The following is a 12,881-nucleotide window of genomic DNA, read 5'->3' on the forward strand; positions in this document are numbered from 1 at the left end:
ACGTAGCGATCCTCCACCGCGGGGACGTGAATCTGGGTACGTTGTGCCTACTCTCGTTCCTGGAATCTCCATCGTCGCCTTTCCCAAAACCTAAGCCCCTCATCATGGGCATTGCCGAGATGCCACCTTATCAGGGTCCGCTGGCGATCTTTATTGAGCGCCTGGATCGGATGGGGTTCGGTCGTGTGAACCCATATTTCTGGCCATGCGGTTTCAAGAGGGAGCGAACGTGAAGCTCCGCTATATGTTGCCATCAGGGAACACATCGGTTTTCGATTTTTATGGAGAAGGCAGTGGTGGAGAATGTTATGGAGGTTGAGTTTCAGCACAAAAATAAGACACCAGGGCAATTCTGCTGAAAACTGCGTTAGTCCGTGTTAGTGATACGTCTCAAACGTATCTATAATTTCTTATGTTCCATGCTACTTTTATGATGATACTCACATGTTTTATACACATTATATGTCATTATTATGCATTTTCCGGCACTAACCTATTAACGAGATGCCGAAGAGCCGATTCTTTGTTTCTGCTGTTTTTGGTTTCAGAAATCCTAGTAAGGAAATATTCTCGGAATTGGACGAAATCAACGCCCAGGGTCCTATTTTTCCACGAAGCTTCCAGAAGACCTAGGGGGAGACGAAGTGGGGCCATGGGGCGCCGCCACACTAGGGCGGCGCGGCCCAGAGGGGGCCCGCGCGGCCCTGTGGTGTGGGGCCCCCGTGAGCCCCCCGACTCTGCCCTTCCGCCTACTTAAGCCTCCGTCGAAGATAGCCCCAGTACCGAGAGCCACGATACGGAAAATCTTCCAGAGACGCCGCCGCCGCCAATCCCATCTCGGGGGATTCAGGAGATCGCCTCCGGCACCCTGCCGGAGAGGGGAATCATCTCCCGGAGGACTCTACACCGCCATGGTCGCCTCCGGATTGATGTGTGAGTAGTTCACCCCTGGACTATGGGTCCATAGCAGTAGCTAGATGGTCGTCTTCTCCTCATTGTGCTATCATTGTCTGATCTTGTGAGCTGCCTAACATGATCAAGATCATCTATCTGTAAAGCTACATGTGTGTTTGTTGGGATCCGATGGATAATGAATACTATGCTATCTTGATTATCAATTTATCTATGTGTTGTTTATTATCTTGCATGCTCTCCGTTGCTAGTAGAGGCTCTGGCCAAGTCATTGCTTGTAACTCCAAGAGGGGGTACTTATGCTCGATAGTGGGTTCATGCCTCCATTAAATGCAGGACGATGTGAGAAAGTTCTAAGGTTGTGGATGTGCTGTTGCCACTAGGGATAAAACATCAATTCTATGTCTAAGGATGTATTTTTTGATTACATTACGCACCATACTTAATGCAATTGTCTGTTGTTTGCAACTTAATACTGGAAGGGGTTCAGATGATAACCTGAAGGTGGACTTTTTAGGCATAGATGCATGCTGGATAGCGGTCTATGTACTTTGTCGTAATGCCCAATTAAATCTCACACTACTCATCATATCATGTATGTGCATTGTTATGTTCTCCTTATTTGTCAATTGCCCAACTGTAATTTGTTTACCCAATATGCTATTTCTTATGGGAGAGACACCTCTAGTGAACTGTGGACCCCGGTCCATTCTTTTACATCGAATACAATCTACTGCAATAGTTGTTCTACTGTTTTATGCAAACATCATCTTCCACACTATACATCTAATCCTTTGTTACAGCAAGCCGGTGAGATTGACAACCTCACTGTCACGTTGGGGCAAAGTAATTTGGTTGTGTTGTGCAGGTTCCACGTTGGCGCCGGAATCCCTAGTGTTGCGCCGCACTACACTCCGCCGCCATCAACCTTCAACGTGCTTCTTGGCTCCTACTGGTTCGATAAACCTTGGTTTCTTACTGAGGAAAAACTTGCTGCTGTACACATCATACCTTCCTCTTGGGGTTCCCAACGGACGAGTGCTTTACCGTTACAAGGAAGCTACTACGCCACGTCAACTGTACGCTAGCAGCTAGTTGTATCCAAAATACACAAATTAGAGGCAAAACAATAGCAAAAGTGTTCGGGAAAGTAGATACGTTTTGGACATATCATCGCTCCAAGATGCCTCCTCCTGGTGATCGTAGTTTTTAGTCATATATGGCTCGTCCTCTTCTCTCCTCTGCTTGTTCAGTTATGAGTGCTAACAACATAGACAATGTACAAGACCTCGTCACGAATGTGAACCTCCTCGTGGAGGTAGGTAGTTTTTTTTCTAGCCACACAGGCATGCCTGGTCGAACTCTGGTGGAAATACGAGAAGAGATTTTTAGATTGCAAGCTAGGCTTCACAAGTAGAAACCCAGGAATGAGAAGGACATAGAGTTCCTTGCAAGGTATCCTCATTGCTGGTCTTCGTCTAGCGAGGAGGATGAAGAAGTCTTCACGTCTAAGGGCATCTCCAGCGGCGCGACGTAAACGGACGCTGAGCGACCGTTTTCATCCACCGTGACCGGAAATGCGTCTGGGCCTTGCTTCAGCGGGGCGACGCAAAGTGACCGGCCCGTCCGCGGAGACGCAAACCTGGTCCAAATATGCGCCAGGTTTGCGTCTCCGCGGACGCTCCGCTGTCGCGCCGAGTGTCCGCCGAAAAAGATGTAGGACCCGCGCGTCAGTGGCAGGGAGGCCGATATTATTCCCGCCACTGGCCATTCCCTGCGCGAAATATCAAACTAGACCGGCGCGAGCAGTCATTCGTAGGAATATTGAAAGGACCGCCATGAGACAGACATCCAGACCATTATCTTCGGCGGCGGCTTCGTTCGCGATGATCGGGGCGGGACATGCCCGCATGATGATTGGGCAGCAACGTAAGATGCGGAGGACATCGAAACCGCACGGTTGTTCGCCACCCAGCAGATGCAACCAACAACCGTGTCCGTCGACGACTTCGACGACGCGCCAATACAGCCTGTCCCATGGACATTGCTACCAAAGAAGAAGGGGGAGATCCGCAGGACAGAAGGCTTCGTCGACGACGAGGATAAGTGTTTGTGCGAAGCGTGGCTGGCAACGAGCCATGATTGTATTAATGGCGCGCAGCAAAAGGGCAAGGTCTATTGGGCCAAGGTCTTGCAGCAGTACAACGAGACCAAGATGCACCCGTCCTACCAGATCCCAAGCCCTCGGACGGAAGAGTCCCTCCGAAAAAGATGGAACTACATCAAACAAGAGAGAAGCAAGTTCTGCTCGGCGGTCGAACATGCTAGGAACCACCTCGTAAGCGGCATTGGCGTTGTTTCACTGGTAAACAAGATACAACCATCATCATTCTACACTATTTGCATCATTCGATGTACATCATTGGCCGCTATGATTGCAGGTATCCCGCGCCTTGGAGAAGTTCAGGGCGACGCATAAGAAGGGCTTCCATATGGTCCATTGCTGGGACGTGCTCAAGGACGCCAACAAGTGGATGACAAGCTTTGCGTCCTACAACGAAGCTGTGAGGAATGGGACAGCGATCAAGCTCGATGGCGAAGACGACGATCAAGGCCGTCCAGCCCTTCCACCTCGTCCCCGAGGCCATAAGGCTACCAAGGCCGATCTAGCTCGGGAGGCGCAAGCCATTGTGTTCACCCAGAGCATGAAGAAGATAATGGCCGGGAATCTTGCCGTCTTGGCTGCTAGGGACGAGAAGAGGCGTCTGGAAAAGGAGGCCGCAGCTGCCATCTACCACAACCTCGCGAAGGAGGTCATTGAGGTCCAAAGGATGGACGTCGAGGCCAAAAAGGCAGACGCCAAGGCCAAATTGCGTGACGCCGAGGCCAAGACCCGTGCAGAAGACACAAGGATCATGCTTGCCGACTTGAGCGGCGTCGACGACGACACCAGGGCATGGTTCATGAAGAGGCGCGCCGAAATCCGCGCGCGAGACACCTGATCGCCATCGCCATGCGCCCAACACCTTGGCCTCCTTTTGGACTTTTTTTATTGTTGTTCAGGCCTTTTACAACTTGTGATGTTGTATCTTCATTTCGGTTGTATCTTATATCTTAGTGATGTTGTATCTTTATTTTAGTTGTATATTAATTGTTGCAGTTAATTTCGAAATCAAACATAATGATTATGTCCTTTGCAAACATCGAAAACGTCTGATACATAGCTAAATATCTAACACAATAATCGTATATAGAGAAATATCAACGACGACGTCTAGCACGGCGAGCAGGTGCAGGCTGGAAAGGTGATGGAGAATACGCCCGTACCGGTGCCTGGCGGTGATGGAGAGGAATCTCGCCAGAGGAGTAACTTTTTCTTTTATGTCTTCTCCATTGTAGACTAGGAAGTAGGAAGTTACTTTCATCTTTTCATCTTTTGAACTGGCAGAACACCTTCCGTTTATACCTGGGCCGTTCCGTTTATACCTGGGCCGTTTCGGGCTCCGGCCCATAAAATCCTAAAGCCCCTCTACTCTAAGAAACAACGCCTCAGCCTCCGCCGAGCATCACACCACCTCGCCGCCATGGCCGCCGGACAGCCGTCGCTCGCCGGAGCCGGCGACAGGGGCTCCTCCTCTTCCTCTCAGCCGCCTCCGCCGCCGCCGCCCAAGATCCTCCTCGCGAAGCCGCCGCTTCCGCCCCCGTCGTCCTCCGGCGCCGACGAGGAGGCCGGCGCCCGCGCGCGCCAGGCGCCGCAGCCCGGCTCGCTCAGCCTCGTCTCCGACGCGTGGGAGGTCCACACCGAGAAAATCCTCCCGGTGCGTGCAAAATCGCAGTCTCCCCTTCTTTTATGCGTGCTGTTTCCGGGTTTATGCGGGTTAACTGAAGAACCACGATATCTATGCTAGTAGGTTAGTTCTCAGTTGCATTTGATGGTAGTGATTGAATTAGCTGGTTCGTCGTGTGGTGCTGCAAGATCATGGGTAGTGCTTCCAAGTATCTAACCCTTCTCTGGCTAATCAAGAGGGTGAATCAGCCTCATACTTCCCGTTGCTCAATGTACCTCCTGCATCGAGTTGTAGTGTTCACCCATGGTTCTCTAGGTCCTTTTAAAGCTGCTGTGACTAGGAAGATCAGATCAGATCTTCTAATGCAATGTTTCGTCCTCTACGTCGATCATTAAAACTTTTTTATTGTGAAGAAACAAGCTATATGGGGGTAGTGTACATATTGGTTGAATTATTTGTCGACTTATCCTTTAAGCAAAACATCTATCAAAATACTTGTGCGAGATAGGACTTATGGTGCTACTGAGATGTAGAATTATTATTAGTTGCTAAAAGGCGCGCGTAAAAATTTGAATCCATTTTCTTGCTTCTTCCTTTTTTGCAGTATTTGACAGAGAACAACGATTTCATGGTGATTGGGATAATTGGCCCACCTGGTGTGGGCAAGTCAACAATCATGAACGCACTTTATGGTTATGATGGAAGCTCACCTGGTACTATATTCATTTACTTATATGGTTCCTTTTTTACTTACACTATGGTTTGTTTTACACCTTGGAGCAACCATTCGGTCTTAGATTCGTTTTTGCAGTGGTTTTTATTGACTAGCAAGCATTGTTTGCAGGCGCACCTTTTTGTCGATACTATAGTAATACCAATGTTCAAGAAATCATTAATCCTAACTTATAGTAATACCAAATTTTAGCAAAATTTAACTCACAATCGACCGAAATATCGGTCACCGGAGTGAAAATTGGGCTAAATATCGGCTCTCAGACAGAAAATCGGCCGAAATATCGGTGCCGCGATAAACTAGCCGATATGCTGAAATCTTATCGGTTACCACCCGATTCACGATAAATCGGTATCTCGGCCGAGTTTTTGAACAGTGAGTAATACAAATATAATACTTGCTTGTCATCAAATGTCTATGCTTCTTATTATACATCGAAATTTTCAAAAGCTTTTGCATGTCAATAGGGTTGCTGAGAATCATGGAAAATATACCATTAGCAGTTTGTTCCGTACTAAACTTGAGCGAACCAAAACTCATTTAGGTGACTGTTCATTGTAGGAATGCATCCTCCTTTTGCAATGCAAAATGAGGAAATGAAAGCAATGGCAAAGCACTGTACGGCAGGTGTTGACTTCAGGATATCTCATGAACGTGTTATACTACTTGACACTCAGGTGAGATGAAGTTATTTTACTCTCTGCATTGGCATGCTTAAATACGTGAACAGTTAAGCTAAACATCGTGCTGCTAATATTTTCTAATGTTACACATTGTCTTGCAGCCAGTATACAGTCCATCCATCCTAATTGATATGATGAGGCCTGATGGTTCATCCACACTTCCTGTTCTTAATGGTGATCCACTACCGGCAGACCTGGCCCATGAGCTGATGGGGATCCAGGTAAATGCTTTACTTTAGTTTTATACTTGATTGTGTTTTAGAGCCAGTTTTACCTTGGCAAGGCCAGTTATTGATCAGTGTTTTCTGTTGTTCTGCAAGGAACTTCTGTAGCTTGGTGTATTCTTGGCATCTGTTTGTAATATTTTGTTGGTCGTGTCAGAAGGGATCAATGATCTTGCCATGTGGGAGCTCATGCTTACGGTAAGTTGTCTGGCTATAATATTCCATGTACAGTTGCTCTTCTTTCTTTGGAGCATTATGATCATTTGTTCACCTGGTAGGTAGTGTCAACTGTCAATTTTCTACAGAAAACCCTGTTTCCTTGAGGCTCCGTTTAGAATCTTGATAAGGTTCAAAATTTAGAATCTGAGTTCTAATTTAACCTTAACAAAACCAAAAGCAGTACCGGTTTTACTCTTTCATTCCTGCAACCTTTTGACTTTACTGGAGCAGTTTGGTTTGCAAAGGTAGTATTCTCTTCTTCATTTAGTTTATTTGTGTGCTCTTCCATTTATATACGCTTGCAATGGAAACCGATATATCTTGTCATTTTCTCGTTCTTCTCTTCAAGAAAGAAAAAGCTGGCGTACGTCGGGTACATACTACTGCAGATCTTCTGATTCTTCCATTTGATTCGAAAATTGAAATTTTCTTGCCGTATATCTCACTGTAATTGTTTCACCTATCACACTCTTCAGCATATTATGCATGTTGATATTCGTAGTTGGTAATAACACACTTTGCTTAACCAACACTTAGAGAGTGCAATCCTCGTATTGTATTCTATTGATAGAAGTTCGGCACTTACTCTGTTCATGTTATTAAAACATGGTGAGTGATGACCCTAATCTACAAGTGATATTTGCCAGTATTGCAGAAAGCTGAAACGAGTGGTAAAATGCATTTTTACAGGTTGATTTGCTGAAGAATAACATACCTGACCCATCATTATTGACCTCATCTTCTTCGCCAGATAAGGAAAATAAAAATGATAACCAATCAGTCAGTGAAGATTACATGGCCGATCTCTGTTTTGTGCATGCTAGGTGAGCATTGTGAAGTGTTGTACTTTTTTGCTTTAAGAGGGTGTATTTTTCCTATTATCAGATGTTCATTTGTATTTTTCCATTGGTAAATAATTGAATATTTCTGCCATATGGTCATATGAGTACGTACCACTTCCATACTTTATTCGGCCCTCTACTCGTTTAACATTAGTAATTTGATTGGTGTTGTTTTCTAATTGAACAGATTGCGAGAGCATGACTTTTCTCCTTCAAAGCTCATGCTTCTAAGGAGGAGTCTTGGCAAACACTTTGAGTCATCTACATTTAACATTGGTAGCTCTAGTGCGACACCTGAAGTCACTGATTCCCTGCATCCTTTAAGCATGAAACTTGAAGATTTGAGCTCCAGCCAGCAGGATGTATTTCTTCTTCCGTTGCGAGCACATGACAACTCAACGAATTTTGAGTATGGAACATACTCATCCATGTTAGGCATGCTTCGTGACCAGGTATGTTTGCTACTCTGTCTTCTTTGCTGTAGCGCGAGGCAAGACGATCTTTTGCATATTGTACAGAGCTTACCAGAAAGGAAAAATGAATTAACCTGGAAATCTTGCATATTCTTTTCATGTAACATAAAGGGATATCTTGATATCTGTAAGAACTGAAGTTACATCTAGATTTATACACTCGAGTATTGAAGCCGTTAAAACAGACAAAAAAAAGTTCATTATCAGATGCGGCCATCGTTGTGTCTTGCTTCTGTTGTTTTGTTACCTTAGATCATTTATTCTTGACCCTGTTAAGTCGGTCTTGTTGCCATACTTTTTTCATCATCAGGTGCTGTCAAGAACATATAGGCCGTTCTTGAAGAATCTGACAGAGCGCGATTGGCTGAGAAGCTCGGCAAAGATTTGGGACATGGTGAGGAGATCTCCCGTCATCTCTGAGTACTGCAAGGCGCTTCAGAGCTCGGGCTTGTTCAGAAAGTAGCCTTATCTGCTTGTATGTCCTTGAAACACAATGATTCGGCGTTGGATCATATTTATTATATCCATGATATGTATGGACCCTTCGCGTTTTTTCTTTCTTTCTAGTTTCTGCATCCCAAAGGTGATAGATTCTGGGAGCAGAAATTTTGAAAGTTGATGCTGTCCCTTTTAGTTTGGATGCAAGGATGTGTTGTAAGCTAGGAGTCAGCGACGTTGACCTATGTATCTATGAAATTGAAAGTTGAAGTTCAAAGCTCATAGTGGCAGCCGAGGCCTGCAAAGTAATTATGCTGAATAAAAAGACTTATATCTACTTTTGTTTTGGCTGAACGTATTTAACGAATTTCAAGGTCCAAACTAAAATCAAATATAAACATAACCACACCAATCAGTTGCATACTGATGAACAGAACAGCGGAGTTGTTGAAAGAATCGCACAACTGTACTGAATTATGCCAAAATTTGTGGTGAAATGATACAGCAAGTGGGTAAACAGAGGAGTTGTTGAAAGAATCGCACAACTGTACTGAATTATGCCCAAATTTGGTGGTGAAATGATACAGCAAGTGGGTAAACAGAGTCAACCCTGAGAAATAGAGCAGACGGTCGTTCTCATCCTCGTCATAAGTTGATGCAAAACGATATGAGCATCGTTTAGTTGTTGGTGTTCTTTTTTTTTCGAGGGAATTAGTTGTTGGTGTACTACAGTACGTGCTTCGAAGAATAGTTAATTACCGTTTGCTCTGTACGGATGCATGTTATGATGCAGTTCCACCACAGCCCGCTTGACATTATCTTTCCGTGATATATAGCAGCAGCCCTAGCTGTTAGCATGAGCTGACATTTGGTTTGATTGGGCAGCCTACTTAAGGTTCCCTCAAATTTAAATGAAATGACAGCAGCAAATATCACCGCTGGCATCTCAGGAACTACAAGGGATCTTAATCAGAAATCTTTCATCTGCCCAACATGGTTGATGGTTTCACCGGAAAAAAAAAAGCTAGTGCACAACTGGTTAATTCTTAAGCAGAATGTGATGGCAGCGTAGTCGTATCTCCATATCTATCTATGTTTTTCAAACCTCGACTCCTCTCATTAGCTTATACGTGCGCACGCGCGCTGTGGAATTATATCAACTATAAACCGTTTAACCGAAATGACGGGCCGGCCGTCGTGCGCGCGTTGGCTCTGAGATCGGACAGCTAACTGAGACCATGTGAGATATTCGGAACAGTTTGATTGCACAAGTATTTTAAAGCATGCATGCCTGGTTGATCGACCAGTCGGTAGGTCTATCGACCGGCGAATTCGATCTTTCTTCTTCCTCAGCTGCTAGCTGCTATAAGTACCTGAGGCATCAGCTTCGATTCCAACAACAAGCAAAGCAAGTGTTACCAAGCTAGCCAGCTCCCTAGTCCCTATAGTGCCGCCTGACGGTCGAAGCTTGAAGGCAATGGCGGGCGTAGGTAAAATGGCGACGATGCTTTGGTTACTTGCTGCAGTGTTTATGCTTGGAGCAGCAGTTGGCCTGGCTGAGGGCTCCAAGCACGGGCATAACTACTATGATTTCTTCGTAAGTCTCCTTCATGTCCTTGCATGCATTTTGGTTGATCATGTATATATCTATATACGTTTCGCAACATATATTAGATGAACGAGCTAACGACATGAGTCGATCGTGTGATTTTGCAGGTGAAGGAGACTAGCTACTCGAGGCTGTGCGAGAACAAGACCTTGCTCACCGTCAACGGCCAGTTCCCCGGCCCGACCATCACGGCCAGGAGGGGCGAAAGGGTGATTGTGAACGTGCACAACCAAGGCGATAGGAACATCACCATCCACTGGTAATTGCCAAAACGTTTTGGTTTTAGGAACAGACTCATATATCGTTCATATATATCCATATATTTATGCAAATAAAGGACGTACGTAACCAAGGAACTTGGAACTGCATCCGCAGGCACGGCGTGGACCAACCCCGGAACCCCTGGTACGACGGGCCAGAGTTCATAACACAGTGTCCCATCCAGCCAGGAACCAACTTCACTTACGAGATCCTTCTATCCGAGGAGGAGGGCACCATCTGGTGGCATGCGCACAGCGGCTTGGATCGGGCCGGCGTCCACGGCGCCTTCATCGTTCACCCCAAGAAGGGCACCGACTACCCCTTCATCGAGAGTTACAAGAAGCTGCACAAGGAGATACCCATCATCCTCGGTATGTACGCGCGGCACACACAAACATATGTATATGTATACATATGTATGTACTGAAAATTCTTGATTGTTCCAACTTGAATGCTCGATCATCGATCGCGTGACTAATTATACTCACGCATGCAGGAGAGTGGTGGACGAGCGATCTGAACCTTCAGTTAGAGGAGTACCTAAAGACTGGGGGCGAGATTAATAACTCGAATGCACACACCATCAACGGCCAGCCCGGAGACCTGTACCCGTGCTCCAGGAATGACACTTTCAACGTGGGCGTGAAGAGAGGGAAGACATACCTGCTACGGATCATCAACGCTGGACTCGACGGCGACATGTTCTTTGGCGTGGCCGGGCACCTCCTCACCGTCGTCGGGACCGACGGGCGCTACCTGAAGCCATTCACCGTCCAGACGATCATGATCTCGCCGGGACAGACGATGGACGCGCTCCTCGAGGCTAAGCGCTCCCCGTCCAGCGGCCGGTACTACATGGCCTCGAAGACGTACTTGTCCAACACCCGGCTCGCGTACCAGAACGGCACCGCCACGGCCATCCTCGAGTACAAGGACATGCCGCTCGCCGCTCGTCGGGCGACACCGGTCTTCCCCAACCTTCCCAACAACACCGACGACGCCGTCGCGACAGGGTACACCGCCATGCTCCGGTCGCTGGCCAGCAAGGAACACCCGGTCAACGTGCCGACGAAGGTCAATGAGCACATGCTCATCACCCTAGCCATCAACACTCTCCCCTGCACCACGGGCAACGGGACATGCGACGGGCCAGGCGGCACCCGCTTGGCGGCGAGCCTCAACAACGCCAGCTTCGAGGACCCTCACGTCGACATCCTCGATGCATACTACTACTCCATCCAAGGCGTCTACGAGCCAGACTTCCCCAACATCCCACCCTTCCTCTTCAACTTCACCAACACTAATGGATCCAGGGCGTATTGGCCCACAAAGCGCAGCACCAAGGTGAAGGTGGTGGAGTACGGCGCCGTCGTGGAGATTGTGTTCCAGGACACGGACATCCTCGGCGCCGAGAACCACCCCATGCACCTGCACGGATATGCCTTCTACGTGGTAGGGAGAGGGTTGGGGGTCTTCAACAAGACCACAGACCCAGCCACGTACAACTTGGTCGACCCCCCATACCAGAACACTGTCACCGTTCCCAAGGCTGGCTGGGTCGCCATGCGCTTCAAAGCAACAAATCCTGGTAAGTTACTTTTAGCTTCATCTACAATCATTACTCATTCAATGAGTTATGTGTATCTCTTATACATGACTCTAATGTGTGCTTTACTATACTTTGATATGTTAGGTGTGTGGTTCATGCATTGCCACTTCGATCGGCATACGGTGTTTGGGATGAGCACCTCGTTTATCGTGAAACAAGGCAAGACTCCAGAGTCTAAAATAAGGCCCCGCCCTAAGAACATGCCTAAATGTTAGGTGCCCTGATTGATTCAGTTGAGGGTAGCCACATTCCACATGCATGGCACAATCAATTTTTTTGTCAATTCATTTAACTCTTAATTTGTTATGCATTATTGGTTCGGTTGAAAGGGAAAAGTAATATCTCTTATCATCCCGTGATGTAATTTGTTCAATTTGTTTCAACTTCTATCTCTAAATGGAATCAAGAGATGTTTACTATGTATGAGTGTTTAATATCCACGTGCATGGAAGTGACTAGTATATGACTTAATATCTGGACAGCGTTGCAAACGAGCTGTTGTAACTCCACATGTGTTTCTTAATAGACGAGACTACCCACTAGGCGAGTCCCCCTCCTCCTCCTTCCTGCCAACCTGCTCCTAGATACCAACCGGCGGAAGGGTTTTCTACTTTTCTTGTAGAAAAGGGAGAAACACAGCCATGTTTGTACTATATTTGGTAAGAAGAAATCAGGGTTAAGTGGTTCAAGTCACGCATCGCGGTTCAGCAATGAAGATCCATACGAGTTAAAATAAAAAATTGTGATCTTGACTTCACTGTCAATGTTTAGCAAACATATGTACTATATGATTAAGCAAGGTAGCGCATATTAGTTAATATTAACATATGTACTACCTCTGTTCACCTTTAACTGATGCAGGCATCAGCTAATTACATATCTGTGTGCATGCCACTCCGCGTCAATTAAAGACGAACGGAGGGAGTATCTTGTTATTTTAGATAAGACCATCATTACATATTAATCTAAAATAATAGATACATCACATATAAACTAACTCAAAAGGAAGCTAGAAAGTCCATTGACCCAGTTGCATAATTTTTGTTTCACAAAACAATATTTAATGAATTTTTAATCACTGTGTGCACGT

General features: G+C 46.3%; 2 protein-coding genes across 2 annotated transcripts; both read left to right on the forward strand.

The window, feature by feature from the left end:
- Positions 1-4,438: 4,438 nt before the first annotated feature.
- Positions 4,439-8,594, forward strand: LOC127311577 (uncharacterized). Its single transcript, XM_051342015.2, has 8 exons — positions 4,439-4,730; positions 5,305-5,413; positions 5,995-6,110; positions 6,218-6,337; positions 6,449-6,538; positions 7,250-7,383; positions 7,589-7,853; positions 8,185-8,594. Exons 1-8 carry the CDS (start codon positions 4,497-4,499, stop codon positions 8,335-8,337), a joined length of 1,221 nt encoding a protein of 406 aa, XP_051197975.1. The 5' UTR covers positions 4,439-4,496; the 3' UTR covers positions 8,338-8,594.
- A 1,106-nt stretch (positions 8,595-9,700) lies between these two features.
- LOC127311576 (putative laccase-9) lies at positions 9,701-12,210 on the forward strand. The gene is made up of 5 exons (XM_051342014.1): positions 9,701-9,909; positions 10,029-10,180; positions 10,297-10,553; positions 10,679-11,770; positions 11,876-12,210. The coding sequence occupies exons 1-5, from the start codon at positions 9,790-9,792 to the stop codon at positions 12,004-12,006; spliced, it is 1,752 nt and encodes a 583-aa protein (XP_051197974.1). The 5' UTR covers positions 9,701-9,789; the 3' UTR covers positions 12,007-12,210.
- Positions 12,211-12,881: the final 671 nt, after the last annotated feature.

Source organism: Lolium perenne, chromosome 7, assembly GCF_019359855.2.
Source record: "Lolium perenne isolate Kyuss_39 chromosome 7, Kyuss_2.0, whole genome shotgun sequence".
Taxonomy (NCBI): domain Eukaryota; kingdom Viridiplantae; phylum Streptophyta; class Magnoliopsida; order Poales; family Poaceae; genus Lolium; species Lolium perenne.

Coding starts and splice junctions, on each gene's coding strand:
- LOC127311577 (XM_051342015.2), top strand. CDS start 4,497: ATGGCCGCCGGACAGCCGTCGCTCGCCGGAGCCGGCGACAGGGGCTCC. Junction 5,414..5,994: donor TTATGATGGAAGCTCACCTG/GTACTATATTCA, acceptor TGTTCATTGTAG/GAATGCATCCTCCTTTTGCA. Junction 6,539..7,249: donor TGTGGGAGCTCATGCTTACG/GTAAGTTGTCTG, acceptor GCATTTTTACAG/GTTGATTTGCTGAAGAATAA.
- LOC127311576 (XM_051342014.1), top strand. CDS start 9,790: ATGGCGGGCGTAGGTAAAATGGCGACGATGCTTTGGTTACTTGCTGCA. Junction 9,910..10,028: donor ATAACTACTATGATTTCTTC/GTAAGTCTCCTT, acceptor GTGATTTTGCAG/GTGAAGGAGACTAGCTACTC. Junction 10,554..10,678: donor GGAGATACCCATCATCCTCG/GTATGTACGCGC, acceptor TCACGCATGCAG/GAGAGTGGTGGACGAGCGAT.